At 39.9% G+C, this 22,223-nt stretch overlaps 1 protein-coding gene across 3 annotated transcripts in view; it reads left to right on the plus strand.

Annotated features, from left to right (window-relative positions):
* The first annotated feature begins 6,248 nt into the window (after positions 1-6,248).
* Positions 6,249-22,223, plus strand: part of CERKL (CERK like autophagy regulator) — a 142,538-nt gene continuing 126,563 nt past the window's right edge. For all 3 annotated transcript variants that reach the window (XM_024766478.1, XM_024766483.1, XM_024766489.1), the window contains exon 1: positions 6,249-6,486. In XM_024766478.1, the coding sequence (XP_024622246.1) occupies positions 6,249-6,486 (238 nt within the window). The remainder of the gene's footprint in view (positions 6,487-22,223) is intronic.

Raw genomic sequence — 22,223 nt, forward strand, 5'->3', positions numbered from 1 at the left:
TCACAGAGTTTTCTTTGTGTAAAAGAAATACTTTGTGGCAAAGTATAACTAAAGGAGTTATATCCACTTAGACCAAAAGAGACAGAAACAGTCCAAATTAAGCCTCTGGACCTCCAAATTTTTATGGATAGAAAAAGGCTGAAAAACTACTCAGCTGCCACCACAGACCCATTTCTTACTGAAAAGAAAGATGGTATGGAGGGCAGAACCAAAAACCCAGAGGCTGGAGCTAACAGCTGCCGAGAACAATTAATTAGGGGACCACTCCTAAGGAGCAGAACTGGATGAAAGATAAGGAACATTTTCTTTCTCAGAGTATGGGGAACTGGTAACACATATCTGCTTGGATTTCAGAATTGCTATGGACCAGTGACTGTGATGTGTTTTCTGGTCTCCCCCCCCCCCCAGCCTGTCTCATCATTGTATGTTGATGTGTGTGGGAAGATAACATATTTTTAGTTCACAGTTTCTAGAATAAGAGAAGCACACCCAAAGAACCTCATATATGAGATCCTGGACTTTGATTTTGTAATAAGGTGAGATTTTGAGCAGTCTTGAAGGGGAGTGAGTGTATTTTATATACGGGAGGGATGTTAACCACTGTGGCCAGAGGGAGGACTATGTTGGGCTATCAGCTAAGGTGACTTCTGCCCCCATATATGTACCCTTTTTAATGTGACTGCTGCTCCTCCCACCAAGTGGCGTACTCTATTTCCCTTTCTCTCTGTGACTGGCTTTGACTGATAGCAAGTGGCAAAAGTGATGCTATGTCAGTTCCAGGTCTAGGCTTTAAAAGACCCACAGCACAATCAAATAATGAGAAGCCAAATGTAAAGAGATAGGCCCGGCTAGGCTCCAGCCATTACAGCCATCTCAACTGAGATGTCAGACAGGTGATTGAAGCCATCTTGGGTGTTTCAGCCCCAGCTGAGCTTCCAGCTAAATGCAGTTGCATCCAGTTGATACTCCATGGAGGAGAAAACCTACCCAGCTGAGCTCAGTCAACTCACAGAATCACAAGAAAAAATAATCATCGCTTTAAGTCAATAAGTTTGGGGTGTGTGTCTTGTTAGGCATAAATGATATAGCTTGGAAGAAAAAGAAGATATGACACTGTTAGTTGCCTAAACAATAGTCATCCACAACTTCTTCCAGACTGAAAACACTGTTCTGAGGCTCCCTGGAAGCTAGAGCACAGGCATTTTGCCCGATTCTAGTCAATGGGACCTGAGAGGAAATCTGTTGGGTGGAATTTTGGAAAACATGTTCTTCCCTGATAGAAATAGAAGTGCACAGATAGAAACTGCCCTTGCCACTTCTGTACTTGCTTTTGGACATTTTGGGGAGATGATATATGATTAGGGACCATGCAGCCATCTGGGAGCCACCTGTGGGGTCCTTGTTGTTAACTGGGGATAGCAAAACAGAAAGTTGAAAAGCCCCTGATTTCTTTTTTGTTGTTTTATAAAATTGAAATATAGTTTCAATTAAAAAAAACAATTTATAATATTGTGTTAGTTTCAGGTGTACAGCAAAGTAAGCCTTTTCAGATTCTTTTCCATGATAGGTTATTACAAGATATTGAATATAGTCCCCTGTACTATATAGTAAATCTTTGTTATTTATCTGTTTTATATATAGTAGTGTACATCTGTTAATCCCATACACCTAATTTATCCCTCCCCACCCCCTTTCCTCTTTGGTAACCATAAGTTTGTTTTCTATGTCTGTGAGTCTGTTTCTGTTTTGTAAATAAGTTCATTTGTATCATTTTTTTAGATTCCACATATAAGTGATATCATATTTGTCTTTCTCTGTCTGACTTACTTCACTAGTATGGTAATCTCTAGGTCCATCCATATTGCTGCAAATGGCGTTATTTCATTTTTTTATGGCTAATATTCCATTGTATATATATGCCACATCTTCTTTATCCATTCATCTGTCCATGGACATTTAGGTTGCTTCCATGTTTGGCTATTGTAAATAGTGCCACTATGAATGTTGGGGTGCATGTATCTTTTCAAATTAGAGTTTTTGTCTTTTCTGGATATATTCCCAGGAGTGGGATTGTGGGAATCTATGGAAACTCTTATTTTTAGTTTTTTAAGGAACCTCCATACTGTTTTCCATAGTGGCTGCACCAAGTTACGTTCCCACCAACAGTGTAGGAAGGTTCCCTTTTCTCCACACCGCTTCTAACATTTATTGTTTGTAGACTTTTTGATGATGGCCATTCTGACTGGTGTGAGGTGATAGATAGCTCATTGAAGTTTTGATTTTCATTTCTCTAATAATTAGTGATGGTGAACATCTTTTCATGTGCCTGTAGCCATCTGTATGTCTTCTTCGGAGAAATGTCTATTTAGGTCTTCTGCCCATTTTTTGATTGGGTTGTTTTTTTGATATTGAGCTGTATGAGCTGTTTGTATATTTTGGAGATTAAGCCCTTATCCACTGCATTATTTATAAATATTCTTTCCCATTCTGTGGGTTGTCCTTTTGTTTTGTTTATGGTTTCCTTTTCTGTGCAAAAGTTTATAAGTTTGCTTAGGTCCCATTTGTTAAAAAGCCCTCAATTTCCTAAAGGCCAACCCGGAACAGCCTGACTCCAGAGCTCTGTTTACATGAGAAGTAAAATGTATTTTGAAACACTTTTAGCTAGATATTCTATTACTTGTAAATGATAGACAAATGGACAAGCCTTGTGGTAAAACGGCAGGGGTCAAGAGCAGGACAAACAGGAAGGATCTGCTCACTGATTGTCAAAGTGGTGTGTATGTTGTCAAAAACATACAGAATCACCTGTTGTACCTGTTTAAAACACACGTTTCTAGGATTAGTTCAGTTACAGATTCAAAATCTCAGAGCATCAGTGGGGGGTAAACACTGGGAATTTACATTTAAAACAAACTAAAGATTCTTAAGCATATCCAAGTTTGAAAAGAACAAGAGTCTGTGTTCTGAAAGAGTGCTTTTTGAGTTTAAGCATTTAAGAAGTTCTACAAGGTCCAGAGGACGTCCTAAGAATGGGAGCCTGCAACAGAGGACACCATAGATTGTTGGGATGAGGCTGTCATGGAAATTTGGGACTAGGACACTGACATGCCCAAAATGGTGACAAAAATGATGTAATAATGAAAGACCGAACCCAGTGCCAAACTCTCTGGTGCCTACGGGTAAGAGGTCTGAAAGCAGTGGGCTGTTTTCAACAGTGGGAAGAGATGTTGCCTCCTCAGTATAATGCCTTTTTCACAGTTATAATAGTGTGAGCTCTAGAAAATGAGCATATGTTTCTGATTTAAATTGTGTTTTACTTGTGTATCTGGTTATACCTAACTTAAGATTCTGCACTACAGTGTTGCTAGCAGATACTGTGAGAATGTTTCAAGCTCTCTATTTGGTTGAAATACATTTCAAATTGCTCCAAGTTTATGAATATAGTACCTACCTGTAAATGGGGCTTTAAAAACTTGAGGGAAAGGAAAGAAGTGCCTATTCTTCTTTCCTCTGTTACTTATTGTTATTGTTTATTGAGAAGCTAGAGATTACATGGTCATTGTCATCCCATAATCATTTGAGATGTGTCCTAAAACACAGCTGAGCAATTCATTTTAAACAGAGTTTCCATGTGAGTGCAAAAAACTGGCATATGAAGAAGATGTCATATTCTGACTTGGTGGGATTCTACAATTTTTTCTCGCTTCTCTGTAATTCTTGTAGGGATATATGGCCCTCTACCTTTTAGGCAGTACGAGCCCGAGTTGCAGGAACATTCTGACAAAATCTCCATTCAGCATGAGAGGGAAGCAGACCCCTTGACAATGTGCTTATTTAGCATCAGAAATGACTGAGAGATGGATGCAACTAAAGCTCACTTCACCCAAAATATAGATTGACATGCAGACATTAAATATGTCATGAATTTTTCTTTTTTCTCATTACAGAGAAAGGAAATGAGGATGATGTCAAGGATTTTGATGACACTATTTGCTGAGATTTGCAACATTCTGGGAGGAACAGGTTTGTGATAGAAAATCCTGTGTTTGGTTTTAGATGTTATGTTTCAGATGATTGTTGGACAGCCAACTAGCAATGTCAGGTGGGCAGTTGGACATAATGCCTGAAGTTCAGGGGACTGACTGGGGCTGATGACATCACTGGAGGAGCCCTGAATAGTATGTAAAGCCATGGCACTGATGCTCGTGTAGATGGATCCTGTGGATAGAGCTCCAGGGCACTGCAACCTTTAGAATCCTAGAAGAGAACAGCTCATCAAAGGGAAAGAATGGAACATAGCCAGTACTTTCATCCTCAAGAAAGCCAAAGCCAATGTTTTTGGCTGTCTGGCTTGACTGAAGCTTGAAAAATGGCAACTTGCCCCTTGCAAATGTCCTAAGAAGTAGCCACTGCCTTGGCCTATCGGCCCTGGCTTTCAGTGAGCTTTTAAAATGCCAACAAGCTCTAATTGTGTTGATTGCCTGACAGCTGTGAATACAAGATGCTGACTCCAGAACTGCAACTCATTCTGCGGAGGGCACCAGCCTTCCCCACTAATGACCGCTGAGCTGAGCCACCTGAAGCCTGCGTGAGGTTTAACAGCAGCTGCACTTCTGCTCCAAGAAACAGCTGGCTGCAATCAGATCACACTGAGGCTCTTCCCCACTTCACCTGGAAGCTTGGGTATTTGTTTTCAGAGCATTAAACAGTAAGAGTCCTAGCTTAACTGGCACACAGGCGCTTTGTGTCTGAAAGGGATTTGGCTAGGTCTGTGGTCTCCATCCTCGTTTCTTTGAAATCTAAGTTTGAGCAGAGACCCTTGAGATGCTCCTGCTACCATTAGCTCTTCTGTCTGACTTTGCAGTGTGACGAGGGGTGAGGACAGAAAGAGAAGTGGCTGCCTACCAGAAGTTACTGGTCAGGCACTAGCATAGTGGAACTAGATTCACAACTCTATGAATTTAATTTCCTCTCCCTAAATTTTTCTCAATGCAATTATTCTGGCCTTATGTATATAAAAAATAAGCCTGCTGATTTACTTCCCACTCTGGCTCCTCCTACCAGAGAACTCACTTTCACAAGTTGTCAGCTCCCTGTTAATACACTGCTTAAAGCAGCGGCACTCAGCTCTGGCTGAACATTGCAATCACCTGGAGAGCTTTAAAAACTCCTGAAGTCTGGTCCCATCCCCCAGAGATTCCAATTTCATTGTCTTTGAGTGTAGCCTGGGCATCTGGATTATAAGCAAACTCCCCAGGTAACTCTAAAGTGATTGAGAACCATTGGCCTCCAGACTGTGCTTTGCAAATTAACAGCTAATTTCATGAATCTCAGTTATCGCGAGAAAGTGAAGGATTGACCGCCCCCACCCTCCCACGCCCGCCCCGGCCCGGGCTCTCTCCATTTCCAGGTAACGCTGCATTAGTCTTCAGGAGAACAAGCCCTGCTTCTTGTGATCTCTCTCCAGGGAAAGTCAGATCCAGGCAGAGACAAGACTGCAGAGGAGTATCTTGGGGAAAAGTAGGACCTTTAATACAGCATGGAGGCACCTTCCTTTAACATTAAATTTGTCAGAACGAAAATTTGTCTATGTAAACCAGGGACTTGTCTTTGGCGTCCTCTCAGGGCTTTTGGGAACTGAGTTCTCTATTACCAGCTGCATATAGTTCAGCTAACTGTTGGGGCCATGCAAGCAAGGTTATAAAGCACGACCTCTGCGCTCCAGGAAAGCCCGCTGGGAAGAAGGTGGAAAAACAGAGGGTTATACCCTTAGCAAATCAAAGTGCGTTCTGAGGATCAGCGGCGTTACCTGGGAGCTTCCTAGAAACAGTGTCGGGGGCCTCATCCCAGACTTGTTCAATAAGAATCTGCATTTTAACAAGATGCCCAGGGGTGAGTATGCAAGTCAGTGTTTCAGAAGCGCTGGCCTATATTTTGGCGGGTAACGCAGTGCGCAAAATGTCAAGCAACTGTAGGGACTAGGTGGAGAGAGCCACTTATTCCTCTTCCTGGACTGCGGTCTTTTTGTAGTAAGTGGCAGAGGCAGGAGGCTGGCGGGCCAAGGTGCTGGACTAGGTCAGGGCGGCTCCGCCTGCGCACCCCGCCCCGCCTCCCTTCTGGGTCTCTGCCCGGCGCGCGGTTGCTGTGGCAGCGCCGGACGCAGCCAGAGCCGCGGCTGCCGCGGGCTCCACCTCCTCCCCCAAAGGCCTCCCCGGACCCGTGGCTCGGGCCCAGCCGGTAGCTCCGCCATGCCCCGGGGGAGGCGCGGCGGCAGGGTGAGCGCCCTGGAGGGCTGCCGGGAGGAGGAGGCGCCCCCGGCGGCGGACGCCGTGCCCTCGGTGCTGTGGGCGTCCGGGCAGCAGCCAGAGTCGGCGGCCGAGCTGATTCTGCTCCGGGGCATCTTTGAGATCCGGAGGGACAGCTGCGACGTGGTGCTGAGCGAGCGGGCCCTGAGGTGGCAGCCCATCCAGCCCGAGCGCCCCACAGGTGAGTGGTCCCAATTAGAAGGTCCCGGCGTCTTCGCCCCCCGCGGCGCCTCCTCGCTCTCCCGGCCCCACACCCTCCTCCCGGCGCAGTCCCTCCGCAAGCTCCGCCTCTGCCACAGCGGGCTACCGCGTCCAGAAGCCGCCGCCTCCTCCCTCCCGCCAGGGGGCGAGAACCCGCGCCGCCCCCAGGGGCCTCCCGCTACCTGTCCTCTCCCAGCTGGCTTTCCGCCTGGGGTGCCATCCCGGGACCTAAGTCACACTCTGCTTCTGCTCTGTGACGCCGAAGAAAGAATTGAGCCCCGCAAGGGGAGGTGTTTTCCAGATGTAGGAAAGTCACCTGTTCCTCCCCTCCAAGTTGAAGTTTTACTCCGTCAACTTCTGAAGGTAACGCTGAAAGTAAAAGCATTTTACCGAGTATACCTACACGTGGGTTTCAAATCCAGCTCTCATTTTGCTGACTTCTGAAAGTTTCACCCCAACTTTTGGTCTCCCTGGACTTTTCTATCCCTCACATTCCTTGCCATTGTCTAGAATCAAGTCTAAAGGTCAGTCTAGAAACTTTTGGTGTTCAATATTGACTTTAGAATCATCTTGTTGTTTACGTGCATTTGCCTTTTGACCTAAACCTTTATTTAGAAAGTGTTATAATTCTGTACAATAGAACTATTTCAAGTCTTAGAGATGATTTAGGGGAAAACCTTGGGATGTGGTACACGTCCCCTCTAAATGCTAACTTACGAAATTTAAAAAAATGTCTTCCCCTGTTGGAAAACAAGACACAATGCGCTGTTTACCTCAAAGAATAGAAAAATGTCACTGTTTTAAAGTTTTGTGTACAAAAATCGAACAAAACAGACTAGTCAGGGACCCAGTGCTGGTTGTGAGTGGGAATTCTGCTTCTGCTGCAGGTGTCCTGCTGGCCCACTTAACTAAAACTGCCTTTGACTTTAATTAAAAATGTTTTCAGGTGTGTTGAAAACCAAGCTGTGGAGTATTTTCTAGAACCTTTGAGTTAAAAGCTAGGGATATGGACGTAGAGTTATTCTGTTTAGTTTTTAAGTCTGTTTGAATTTGGGGACATAGAAGTTTACCATTAGAGTTTAAATTGGCCTACAAGAGTCGATTTAACCTACAATGAAGCTGAAATACTATAGGAATAAAATGAGACATTGTGCAACGAGAGATATTCAAATCAGTGTTGCAATACCGGTACACGAAAAGTCAAATAATGGCATGAAGACAAAAAATGCTCTTTTATATACTGAGTGGTGATGGAGGGAAAATAGTCTTAATTAGCATTCCTGGCTGTAGAGTTTAAAAAGACATCCCGACAGTTATAACTCTAAAGGTTGCAAGTGTTGATCTTTAATTTTGACCTAAAACACTTTGGTTTTCTTTTCCTTCATTTAGATATACCATCCTTTCTTTGTAACTAACACCTAGTATGCAAACCACTTCGGGCCCCGAAAATTGGAGGTCCAGAAGCCTAGCACCTTAGTAAGCACTACTCTTTGTAGGAGGAACCAAGAGATGTTTTACTTAGTAAAATAATAAGAGTGGGGAAAGAAAAGGAGGTATTGAGAGAGATGTTTAAATGTGAGAAATACTCTCTGATGTGGAATTAGCTTAGATGTGCGTGGTGAAAGACAATTGAAATTGGTCCAGAAAATGGAGGAAAAACTACCTTAAGGTTGCCATACTTGGGAGGACGTGGTGTGGGAGGATGTAGTGGAGGAGACCATGTCTGTTGCTCCTTGGCCGGTGCCTGGCTGTCCCAGGAAAGGGTAGGGGTGGGGTCGGATTGCTGGGCATTATTACATCATATGAGATGCTTGCAAGACCGCTCAGTTTTTAAACCTCATAGTGCCTTAGTAGCTGTTTTTTGTTTTTTAAATAGGCTTTATTTTTAGAGCAGTTTTAGGTTCACAGCAAAATTAAGCAGAAGGTGCATATGCCCTCTGCTCCCCGCACATGCATAGCCTCCCCCATTATAAATATTTCCCACCAAGGTGGTACCTTTGTTAAAACTGATGGACATTGACACATCATTATCATCCAGCGTCCATAGTTTACATTAGGGCTCACTCTTGGTGTTCTGCCTTCTATGGGTTTTGGCTTATTTATAATGACATGTAGTAGGATTCTCCAGAGAAATAGAACCTTGAAAAAAATACACAGTACAATATATATTTGAGGAGATTGATTATGGGAATTGGAGATTATGGGATTATGGAGGCTGAGATATGCCACTCTATGCCATCTGCAAAGTGAAGAACCAGGGAAGCTGGTTGTATAATTCAGACCAAATCTGAAGGCCTCAGAACTGGGGGGAACTGATGGTGTAGCTCCCAGAGACGGGATCTACATGAGAAGAGGGAAGATGTTCAGGACATCTGTTTTGTTTACTCTCAGCGCTTTGAAGAGTGCCTGACATAAACATTTGTTAGGTGAATGAATTTGTTAATTGGTCTCATGAACTTTAGTTTTGCCCATTGCATTATAATCTGTACTACACTGCTACTTAATAGTGATTTCTCATCATCTGTAAGAGTATCCCCCTCCCCTTTTGTTAAAGCATTAGAACTCTTTTTACAAAACATTCTTCAGCTAATGTTGGCTTACTTCTCCATTGTGAGCGTCATGGTGAGAAGGTTCCATCTTGCTCAGCTGTAAGTTGGAAAAAGAAAGCAATCTATGACCGGGGCATAGATTGACCAGTATGTCACATCTGTAAGCAAACTGTATACACAAAAGGGCATCAGCCATTCAGAAAATATCTTCATTGTTGCCTGCCATGGTACCTAATGATCTTCCTATTGGAATCTCAAATTACAGTCATTTTACTTGTGGAATCGTTTGAGTTTATTCATGTTAATTACCAAGTTAGCTCTCTGTGCTCTAGGAAAGAGCAAAACCTTTCGTGAAGAAATGGGAGAGGGGTCAGATGAGGATTTTAAGGCCAAATGAGAAAGGTCAGGCACGTCTGGGTCATGGGACCCTGTCTAGGCAGAGCAGACCACAGTGTTGTTAGCCCCCTACATGGTGCCTGGGACCAGGCGTGAGGTGTCAGAAATTGAGAAGAGACTCAGAAAGGGGGTATGGGCAGATGCCATAGACCAATATGTGTATTTTGTCATTTAGCCCTTAGCTCGTTACTGGATCAGATATTTTCAGAGTTCAACATTTTCAAAATTATCACTGATGGCCTGTTGGCATTGTTCTAAATCTCAACCGAGGACAGACTTCTAGGAACGTGCGCTTACCAAGTGGTAAACTTCTATTTGAAACGTTAGATGGAAACAGAAGGTACAAGCATTTTTGTGTATCCCCAATGCAGAATCTGCTTACTGTACTGTGAGACCTGGTTATGAGATTTTCCCGTAAAGGAAAAGCTACTGGTAGGGAGAGTCAGTAATGCATAGCATTAGACTATGTTAAGCTCATATTTTAGTACACTTAAGAATGATTAATTTAGGGATCTCTATGACTGGAATGCCAAATGCCCACAAGTCTCTGTTATCTCACACTGGGCACCTTTATCATTTACTAATGAATAGCACCTTGAAGTATGAAAAGCACTACAGGATCTTTTACAGGCCCCCCACTCCGGCTGTCTGTAATCTCCCATCTGGTGTAGGAAGGGTTTCAGGAGTGGGCACCAAGGGGCCTGAGGTCTTGTCTACAACTAACGGGTGTAACTGACTTAAGGCAAGTCATTTAACTGCTCTGAGTGACAGTTCATTTATCTGCAAAATGAGGCGTTTACATTATATGATCTCTAAGAACCATCAACTCTGAAGTTGCATTTTAAAGAAAATACCTATTTTTATAGACTTTTGGTGTTAGGACATCGTAATAAACCTGAGTTAAGTTTTAATGATCAGCTGCCAGGTGTGTGTGGAAGACTTGTATTTTACACCTAGAGCTTCACAGCCCTAATGAATTTCTAATTAGAAGAACTGCCTGGGAAATACGGGCCAAGTTTCTTGCTCCCCTTCCCTAGCTTCAAGACACAATAATGAGAGGTGGGCAGTCACCTCAGCACAGGTTCTGTCTTTGGAAAGGAAGAAACCACTTTCTGATAGAAAATAGTGGGATAAGGCTAGTCATGAGCAGCTTTTTCATGATGGACAAAAGGACTAGCTTATCCTTTCTTCAATTTCATTTCCTGTACCCTCTTATTAAATTTCAGGGCAAGGATCTTACAATATGTTCGATTAGCATGAGAATGTTATGTTTTAAATATTTTTAAAAATACGGTGAAGGTTTCAAATCTTAGTTATGGTTTACAATTCTCTTATTATTCTTAGACTTACTACCTCAGGTTATACCATTTCATGTTGTGTTTTTTCAAAGGGTGATTCCTACCACGACTTTGAGCTCAGCTTAATTAGAGCAGTAACCAGAAAAACCTGAAAAAGCTGGGCTTCAAAATAAGGTCTTGAAAGTGTTTCTTTTATAAGGGAGTTCGTGATTTTCTTGTCCTTTAAGTTTTTATAGACATTCATTTGCTGGAAACTTTGCAACGTGAAAAGTAATGTGGAAAAATGTGAAAATGAGAAAAAAACCAGTCAATTTTAAAACAACAAGAGTTAGTGATTACACGGGACTTAGCAGAGCTGGGTCCATTCTAAGTATTAATCTGCCTGAGCTGTTTGGGAACAGATGTACATGAAACAGATCCCAGGCTTCTGTTGTGTATATCCAAAGTGAGACATCTGTCGGTAAACCGTTGGTCAGAAATAATGGAAGCAGGGGTTAAACCCCGAAGTGACCCATTACTCATGTGAATTATTGAAGGACTAATTACTCAGTAAAACGTGATGCTTTGATTCACCAGTCTACATATGAAGAAGAAAAATACTTCTTAAAAAAAATTATTAGTGTATTCCTAAGCTGTCAAATTTGAAGGAATTTTTAAAAACTGGGTGCGAAAAATCAAGCTTACCAGACAACTGCGTGTAATGTTTATAACGTTTTAAAACGCTTTGACAGGTCTGTTATGCTATTGTATAAATACTGTATAAAGCTCATATTGTATAAATATTAGCTTTTCCTTAAATTGGTCCACACAGGAAAACGAAATACAGAATGAATCTCTAAGCATGACTGTTTAGTTAAACTCTCTGCACTAATGGAATGCTCCGTATCTGCTCTGTCCGATACGGTTGCCACCAGCCACTTGGGGCACCTGAGGACCTGAAATATGGCTAGTGTGACTGAGGAACTGAATTTAAAATTTTATTTAATTTTAATAAATTTAATAGCCGTATGCAGCTAGTGGCGATCGCGTTGGACAACGTAGCTCTAATGCATAGACCCATGAAGAGTTGAAAATGTTTATTCCCTTTATTCCCAGGCATGGGTTTGCATCTTTATAGTAAGGTACAGTTTTCAGTAATTAATCCCAACATAGAACTGATATGACCATATAATCTGAGCTGCCGATTTAAAGATAAAACAACTGAGTCCAGAGATGCCCAAGTGGCAGAACCCTTTAACGTACTTTGTGAGTACAAAAACATGCTTTTGTTATTGTGAATTAATTGGCTGACAGTAAAATTGAAGTCTTGTCTGTTAAAACCATAGTCTTTTTCCTCACGGTCATGATTTATTTAAACTAAAATTTGGCAAAAAATCTGTTTCTTACTATAGGGATAGTAAATTTGAAATAACTGTCCTAGCTTGCGTACCTTGACCCCATGAAAGTCTGCATCCCAGTGTTGTTCATAAATATACCACAGCCATGTGGCACCATCTGAAGACAGACACTTTTAAAAACTGGTCTACTTTTGTGTCCCCTTCCTCTCGGTCTCCTCCACGTGGGGGTATTTGAGGCTGCAACTGGCACAAAAATATCCCCCTAGAAGTGGGGAGTGGTACTTGCAATTGAAGGCAAGGGATGTACAAACTGCAAATCAGATAAACTGGATCAAGGTCGGTAGAGGCTGATCCAGATGGGATCCGCCATAGCAGGAGGACCTGAAGTGAACTGCAGGAGTCTGAACATGATGGAACTAAAGAACCAAAGAGCCACGGCAGTAGATAATAGGGATCAACGGATAGGTTGGGTACACAGGAGGATGCTATTGCCTAGACTGGACATTTTTGTGCCCTCTGTAATTTGGGAAATTACATCCTTGTTTAAAGGGCCAGGGATATAGAATATATAATTCATTGTGATCTCAGTACTAGAATGCTCCTTTTGAACCTTATTGCTAATCCTGCCTAGTCCATTAGTTGACTAGGTTATTAGATTACATTTCAAATATTGACAAATCTACAAACATCATCAAAGTCCTCAGCATAGGCCTCTCTAATTCCTTCCATATGACTGTATTCCTGCCCGAATTTTAGAAGTACTATGCCAATGATGGGGGTAGCGTATGCTGAGCAAGTGAGTTCTGGTCGGGTATGTGGTGGGCAAAGGGAAGAAACTCTTGGTAGCCATGGCTTTTTATATGCTCTTGTGTTTTCCAAGATCAGTAAGTGATGAATTAAAAGGGAAAGTTGGGAGGGAAGTGGGAGTTTGAAGGGAATTAAACCTTCTGTTGACTTTTGGCATGTGAACTAGAAGTGGAGGACCCTTAGTATAATGGATGCCAGAATCCAGAGACAGGCAGGCAAGCAGGCGGGCAGGTATGCATATATTAAAAAACATTTGGCATAGTGCTATGGACTTATGGTAAGCCTACAGATAAGTCTAAAATAATGTACCAGCTGGCATCGGGGAATTCCTATGTACATTCCAAGATTTTCATCAGAAACAGTGTTCTGGAAACTACTGCTGCTGCTATGCATTGGTGTCTGGTGTTCGACAGAAAATAGTGAACGTTTATTGATATTTACGCTGCCAGGTCCTATGCTAAGTGTCTTATCTTGTTTAATCTTCCCAACAAGACTATGTAGTCCGGACAGGATTTTTATTTCTAGGGCCCAGAGGTCACGTTCCTTGTCCAAGGTCATGCTAGGAATGGAGTTGCTGGGATTCCAAGCTAAGCAGCCTGACTCCAGAGTCTACACTGTACCCAGGAGGTTATGCTGTTTCCTCAGTCCAGTAAGGAAGAGTTCTCCCTAATGCCTTCAAGAGTCTGTGTGATGTCCGAGTTACTGACAGTGCAGCATCATGGTCCAAACCAAAACAATAAACCTTTTTTTTTTAGTGGTAAAACATTAAAAGTTTTATTTTCATATCTAGAATAAGAGTTAGATAGTAATGCCTACCATCTCCACTGTTAATATTGCTCTAGAAATAGCACATGAAATTTGACATGAGAAATAATAATTTAAGGGGTAAATCAGAATAATAAACCTTAATACAACAAAATCATCTGACTTCTTTCAGACCTTCCTGACAGTTCCACTGTAGAGAGCATGTTCCACTTCTCTTGCCACTTCTACTTCCTGAGTAAATGACCAAATGGGACAAAGTTTTTGAAACCCAATATTTTTATTGTGGAAAACACCAAACATACCCAAATGTAGAAAGAATAATATAATAAGCCTCCATGTTCAACCCAATGAGTGGTGAGACTCTATGTGACACGTTGAGATTAAACAATTTTCAAGGCCAGTCTTATTCCATCTACGCCCTACCCATATGTCCCTCTATCTGGAATAATCGGGAGCAATTCCTAGACATCATATAATTGCACCTATAAACATCTTACGTGTATCTCTAGGAGATAAGGATTAAAAAAATATAGTACACAATATGATACCCAGTATAGTCACTATACCACTATTCCAATTTAAAATAATCCTCTTTATCCTTAAATATTCAGTTAGTGTTCATTGTCTCCTGATTATTTCTTTCTCTTTTTTGTATAAATCAATGTTTAAATAAGGTCCATATTGCAGTTGGTTGCTATGTCTTTTATATCTTCGAATCCACAGATTCCTCTCCATTTAAAATTTTTTCCTTATAACTTATTTTCTGAACAAACTGGGTTGTCTGGACTGTAGTTTTTCATAGGAAAATGAAAGGTTTGTTGGGGGCGAATGTCTGTGAAAGATAAAAGGGGCAGGAAGCAGGTTGGGAGGGATAATGTTCAGACTGTGATGCCAGTCTGACACCTGTAAAGAGGGGATGAAGCAGGCAGGGTCAGGGAGAACCTCAGTCTATGGTGCTTATGTGATAAAGTCTTTGTTTACCTATGGTGAGAGCTTGGGAGCAAAGATTGCTCATTAGGGGTCCTGTCTTAGGTAGAAATGGCCAAATCTAGTTGTGTTCAGTCATAGACTGGGGGCTGCCTGGGAAGAGTGAAGCTGAGGTGGATCCTAAAGGCACCAGTAGCTGGAGGCTGTCAGCTAACTGCATTCATTGCAGCAGAAAAGCAAGTTCTTAAAGGGAGAAATCACAGCAGCCACAGTGACCAATAACGTTTATTATTACCATTATGAGCTCAGTTATTTAAATATATTAAATATATTTCAATTCACAGCAATGACTGTTCTTACTAATTCTCAGACTGCCCCAATTCTAGATTTTTGGACCAATGGGGACCCCTTCAGGCTGACTTCTGAGACATTTTGACGTTCTATCAGCTGTCTCTGTTAGCTTCTTTGCTTTCTGGAGTGGCAAGATATTCCAGGCTCATCTTGAACATTTTATGCCTATCATCAAGGAAGCCTAATTTTTTAAATTGACTAATGGTATTTAGAGACCACAATTTGAGCACCTGTGTGCTCATTGCTAGAACTTCCCTTATATGGTCCTGTTTCCTAGGTTTTTCTGAAAGCAGAGCTAGGAAGTATGTATTTTTTTTTCCGAAAGGAAAAAATGCACCATGGAATCATTGCTGTTATTTCCAGTTAAAGTTCAAGACCGAAAGGTTTTTACTTCGTCTTCTTGCTCCTACCCTTAAAATCCTGTGTTCTGACTGCAACAGTATCATTACTGATTTGCCTTATCCTGCAATAAATGTACATCACAGAATACCAACACCAATGCCACCATCAATAGTATAATTAATCAGAGCCATTTAAGATCATTATGTAATATTTTGTTGTAGCTCTTAGGGACATACCACTTAGAGTATATGCTATGTATAGTCAAATTACTATGTCTTAAAGACACTTGGAATCATTCCTATCTGTGATATTATGCCTCCAAATCAATATTTTGTTTCATTTTTGCTTTTATTTTTGGGCACTGCTCTTTTTATTCCAATTTTGTTTTATAATTATATAAAATATTTATATGGTTCCAAAATCAAATCAGCTAAACAAGCTATATCCTGGGAAGTATAATTTTTATCTGTGCCCCTTCTACCCTTTTTCTTCCTTCCTATTATTGGTAAGCCTTTTTAATTTTTTTGGTTTATTCTTATATAGCAAACATGTACATATATTATTCTCCTTACCTCACCCCTACCCATCTTCTTAAGTGCTTGGTAGTGTACCGTATATGCTTTTTGCACTTTGATTTTTTTTTTGAATTAACAGTGTACCTGGTATATCACTTGATAGAGGTATATAGCGAGAGTCATCATTTCTTTTTATATCTGCACAGTAATCTATTGTGTACTATAGTTTATTGAACCATCTTTCTATAGAAAGACTTGGGTTGTTTCCAGTCATTTTTGCTATTGCAAATAGTGGTGTAACAAAAAAATCCTTGTCATGTCTTTTTTTTTAGTATATTTTTGGAATAAATTACTAAAATTTATTTTGGAATAAACTAAAATCCTAGAAGTGGAATTGTTGACTCAAAGAATAAATATCTGTATAATTTTTTAACAGACTTACTTTTTAGAGCAGTTTTAGGTTCACAGCAAAATTGAGTGAAAGGTACAGAGGTTTCCCATCTACTTTCTGCCTATATAATTTTGCTAAATATTTCCAAGTTCCCTCAAAAGGATTGTGCTGTTTTGCTTTTCTATTGTCATTGTATGAGGGTACCTGTTTTTGTGCAGTTTCTTCAAAAGAGTATATTTTCAGACCTTGTTGTAAAAAACCAATCTGAGATAAGAAATGGTATCTCGGCAAAATTTTAACTTGAATTTTCCTCTTTAAATAATTCACTTTTTTAGCTTATTCCTCCTAATATCAGGGAGCAACTATTATGTGCTAGGGTATCTCATAGGTTTCAGGGATGCTACAATCAATTTGACACAATTTCTGCTTCAAAGTATTCACAATCTGCAGGGAGACTTATCAGCAAAATAACTAGGTAGTCTATTTTATGTGCCATTGAGGTATTACTTACAAGGCATTATAAAGAACCAAGGAAATGTAGCTAAAGGAGAAAATCATTTTGTTTGAGTGGGCTCGGGGGAGGTCAGGGAGAGCTGCAGAGGGGTGTGAGGGTAAACTTGAATGTGGGCCTTGAAGCATGATTAGGAGTTGGCGGCACAAAAGAATAAGGAAACCATTATAGGAAGTAATATTTTGGAAAAATCAGGAAAGAATGCTTTGACCTTTGTGGAAAATAAGACCATAGCCTGTGGGGAGAGTGTATGTTCATGGGAGAAGATGATAGTCCTTTGTGTAAGTCAGTAGTTTGCATAGGGCCTTGAATATCATGCCGGGAAGTTGGTGTCTTAAACTGAGGGTTGAGTAAAGGGTGGCAAAGGCCGAGTGTCAGAGGATATCAAGTTTTTGTTTTTTAAAGTAAGTGAGTTTGGGTTTTAGAAAGACAACCATAGGGGTAGGATGGATTATAAATGGAGTCCATTTCAGTGGCCGGTACCCCAGAAGATCCAGGAGATGGTGTGTATTAGGCTGGGAGAATGGAGAGGAGAGGTGAGGCCAGGTGCAAAGGGATATTGTCAAAGATAGAACCTGGAGGATGTGGGGTTTGAGGGAAAGGGAAGAAACGATGGTGAAGCTGAGATTTTTAGCTTGGACAATGGAATGGATAATGAACACAGCTAAAATTGCTTCTTATTTTGCCAATCTAAGAATTATCTCACTCGAAATGTATTCTACCAAGAATCAAATATGCCAAGACTAGCAAAATGTTCAAACAGAAGGGAAATGGAAAGCTTGAAGAATGCATAAGCTTGAGAAATTGCTCTTGAAGGATTATAAGTTGAACCCTGTCAAATTTAAGATCTATGTTTTCCATGAGCCTCGGGCTCTCCTTCTGTGCCCTTTCTTACTAGGTTGGGGCTACTTTGGAAAAAAGTTTAAAGCTATTTTCAGAAAACACTATTCATTAAAAATTGGTAAATAAAGTTATGATCTTTGTATGACCATAATGTTTAGGTATTATTGAAATATAAAAAAAAGTGAAATAATTTTAAATGTCAATTTTTATATGTATAAAAACTGTTTCTATATCATTTTAAAGTAAAAAATTCATTTATTTCATGAAATCTTTTTGTCTAATGCAAATATAATATTTGTTCCAAATTAAACTTTCAAGCTTAGTAAAATGTTACAAACACATAATTCAAAGTATTTTCTAGTGCCCATCTGTGCAGGAAGAATAGGATCAATAAAATTGAACAACTGTTAGAGTGTACTGGTTTCTTTATATTTCAGGCATGTTTTCATGTACTGAAAGTGTAAAGTCTAGATAGTATGTTTTGTTGTGGTTTTCATTATACAGATGAAAACTTGCTACAGTTGAAATCTTGGTGAATATAATGGATTTTTGAAGTCCCATTCATAGCCCACTTACTTTAGATAATATTTAAATATTTAAACTAAATAATGTGGATACATTTTTGTCATGAGATTTGATTTCTAATACACTCATTTTAAAAGTAAAAATACATCCTTCTCTAAAAATCATTATTTCCATTTCTTTGAATTAGCATTTTTCATATTTTGGGGAAAAATATCTTGATATCCTAGCTTCTGAATGGAAGACAAAGCTATCATTTTCCATATTGTTTGAATGTTTTACACTGGGACCAAACCTACTCTGTTATTGAGCTTCATGCCATGGAAACATCTTATGGGGGGACCTCTTTTACTCAAATCTTCTTGGTACTTGAATACTTTGTTAGGTGTGTACAGACTCACTTTGCATCCACTTCATCTGCATGGGAAGATATGTACATTGAAATTCTAAGTGCTTTTGCAAATCTAAATTTCCTAGAGTGCAACATGAGTCCCAACAATGTAAAGCTATGAAATGCCTTTTCATTTTGACTTTTCAAAGACCTTTGTTCATTAACATTTAATTAGCATCCGTTCGTTGTGTACATTGTATACTTCGGGGTGATATGACTAGTAACAAGGAATATTCTAGAGGATCTTAGACTTCTGAGATTGAAGCTGATAATACACTTACTAAATTATGTGCTGCTTTACATTAAAAAGATTCAGCAGTTACCTATTTCTTTACTGAGTATAGGACACCAGGTTGAAACCATTGATTTTGAAGTGAAGAATTCTTGGTCATATTCTAAACTAACCAAGTATTATCATTAGCTTTGAAAATAACTATCTTCAGTATTCTAGGGTAGACTGAAGAAAACCCATGTTGGAGGCCCGTAGAAAAACTTTAGTATTCTTATTTGGTTAATATTCTGCTTTTATGAGAATCTCAATAAAATCAGTTAAATGGAAACTCAGAAAATTCAACATACTGTCTATCACATTCAGTTTACTGTTAAATAAAATTATGCCCTGGATATAACCTTCTAATTTTATTTTTTCACCTTAATGAAAGCACTGGTCATTATTGCTGCCACTGATGCTCTTTTGTCTGCACATACTGTTGCAACATAATGTATTGTGCATTTGATACGGATATTACCATATTGCCATAAGGAGCTGCTATTATTTTAGACACCAACTGATTCCATGATAGTGTCAGATTTCTTTAACATATGCTTATGTTTTTGTACAAATGACCCCAAGAAACATCTGCTAGTTTTGTGGTGATATCTACAGTTTCTTTTTTAGAATTTGACCTGTCAGTCACTTTTTAATGTGAAATCTACAGTATTTCATTAGAATAAGCTCACTTTCTATTTTTTTATTACTGATATTAATTAACAACATTTTGACTCAGCTTTATGACATAATTCAGAAAGTAATTGAACTGCCTGTGCACATTATTTTAAAAATCTCTTTTCATGATTGTGTCATTGATACTTTAAAATAGAAAAGTGTCCTTTTAATGGATCCTTTAGCATCCAAAATTTTAGGTCCCAAATTGTTTTCTGATGGTTCTGAAATTATTCTTTCAATTTTACAAAAGTGTGCAGTAGTTGTGGTGTATCATTGGTCTGTTCATATCCTTTGCTAATTGCTAATCTTCAATGGATGTGTAAGGGCAGACAAAGGAAGAGGAAATGAACTTTCAATAAAGTTATGAAATCTTTCCTCTAGGAGATTGCAAAAACTTTAGAGAACATAAGCCAATGATTATGTTACGGGTGGGATCCTTTCTTTTACTTGCTTTGGTATGACCTTGACTAAGAAGCAATGGTCACAGACTCCCATTGTCTGGAATTTGTTTTCCTCTCTTTTCTCAAATGTCTTTCTTAAGTCATAGCTACTTATTCAAAGAAAGCAATATGACCATGTACTCATGGTACTTAAACAAACCTGGAACATCAACAAAATGAAAAACAGGACTTTGAATAGCAATATCTGTCCATGTTTTCCAGTGGAAAATATATAAATAGATTTTCCAACTCCTTTTATTGTATCAGAGGACATTGTCTATAAAATTTTGTATTACCTACATACTTGATACCAACTCTAAACCCAATAAAGTAAATATACATGAGGTATAGTCCTTAATCTTGCCTATGTTATTAAGATAATAGAACACTCGGTTTTGTTTTCTACTCATCTGCTTTCTATGTATCAGCTGTTGCACTCCTTCAGACTCGAAGTGTGTCATCATTTATATCTCCATGCTCATTCAGTAGCCCTTGCTGCTCTTATTCTCTCTTTGTCCCTTGGGTAACTTGTCATTAGGACAACCTTCTGTCTCCTGCTTACCATCTCTTGGCTGAAACTGAGCTGGTGCCCTTGCCAGGTAACCTTAGGTGCTGGACCTGCCTGGGTTCAGCTTTGGCCTTGGTGATGTCTGTGTGCCTTCCATGCCAAAACTCAATTCTGTGAGGGGTGACAGGATGACTGAAAGCTTTAGTTTCAGTGATAAAGCCCAAATGAGGCTGTATTGAGTACCTAAATAGCTTTCTCTTAGGTCTGAAATAGGAGAGCCAGGAGCCTCAACGTCCCTCGAGAAAGAAAGATTTCCCTCCGCCTTCTGGGCTCCACACTGAGCCATTTAAGTGGGTTAGTGGGCTGGACCCAAAGGGGGTGTAATTTCCTCAAATAGTGTTTTAGTTTTGCTCTGTGTATCATGGGAGTAGAACCAACTAAGGGAAGTCCCTAATGACTCTTCTTGCCTCTTGTAGGGCAGGCCATTTACTTTAAGTCATGGCTTCTTACCCCTCTGACACCTCTACCCTATGCAAGGCACTGGAGGAACCATGGGGATGGGGGAAGACATTCATGAAAAGGGTTTTCAGGTACTGGGTATATCTGGAGTCCTATTTGAAGGATAAAGACTATTTGGCAATTACCATTTTAATACTTATCACTGCCTATACTTTTTGTTGTTAGTTTTTAGTGCAGAGAATTTTGTCATACTATCAGTGGTGGAGTGGAGCGGGAAACAACATGAAATCTATGTTCATTAACTTCGTATGGTGTCTGGTATGATATCATGAACAGGTGGGCTCATAATTGTTTACTTGACGCTCTTTTTAAGAAGTCAGTTATATCACGGGAAATTGAAGAATAGCAAAATTAATTTGTTGAAGCATTCTTTAGGAAATCTTGCATGCATGTTCACTAGAGAAGCATGGGGCTTCTCCCTTAAAGGACAAGGCTTTGTTTTGTTTCTAATAAGACACACTCTTTATAATTAAAACAAAATCCCAGTGTTAAGGGATTACTGTTTTAAATAATTGGATTTCTTTCCTTTGTTTCCCTGATCCCGATATATGAGAATAAACCTAATGGTGTCTTCGGCTAATACATATTTCCAAATTAAATAGTTCTGTTAACCACTGAATCTTAATAATGCCTCTCAAAGTTTACAGATGATAATATAGAAACCAATGTAATACCAGGAACTTATTTTAGATTTGGGAAAGGCAAAGATACAGAAACTAATTAAGAACAACAGAAGCTGTGGAAACTTTCTTTTTAAATGATGATATGTTGATATTCACAATAAATTATTAAAAAATATAAACAAACTATTTGTATAATTTTATTTAACTCTGCCATCAAAATACTAAATTCAGTACCACATATTTTTAATTTCAGACAAATGCTTTCACGAAATGGTATTTTAATGCCCTGAAGATGGTTTAGCTTAAAAATGGTTAGGGTTAAAATGAAATAGCAGAAAAGCAAAATGTAAATGTCTAGTTGTTACTTTAAGAAAAATTCCCAGAATAAGCTCTGTCCCCCTCTCTTTCTCTTCTCTTTTTGATTTCCATACTCCAGAGCCCTTTTCTGAGACTCTTAAATCATGTGTGAGTGCAGGAGAGGACAAGCATTAGGGTGAGTGGTAAGAAGGGGGAACATTTTGCTTGGGGCAAACTCTTCCTCCATATGGGACCTTCTTAAAGCCCTCCCTCAGCCCCTTAAATCAGAACTTGAGCTCCCAGGCAAGAGCTGTGTTAGGAGCAGCATTAGCAGGAGACTGGGGGTGTGGGTGGGGGTGGGGAGGTGTGGTGGTAGATGAAGGGCCATTTTTCTAGTTGGTCACCTTTGGACTTTGGTGAACCTTTTCAAACTGACCTG

Source organism: Neophocaena asiaeorientalis, unplaced genomic scaffold (assembly GCF_003031525.2).
Source record: "Neophocaena asiaeorientalis asiaeorientalis breed wild unplaced genomic scaffold, Neophocaena_asiaeorientalis_V1.1 scaffold113, whole genome shotgun sequence".
Classification (NCBI taxonomy): Eukaryota; Metazoa; Chordata; class Mammalia; order Artiodactyla; family Phocoenidae; genus Neophocaena; species Neophocaena asiaeorientalis.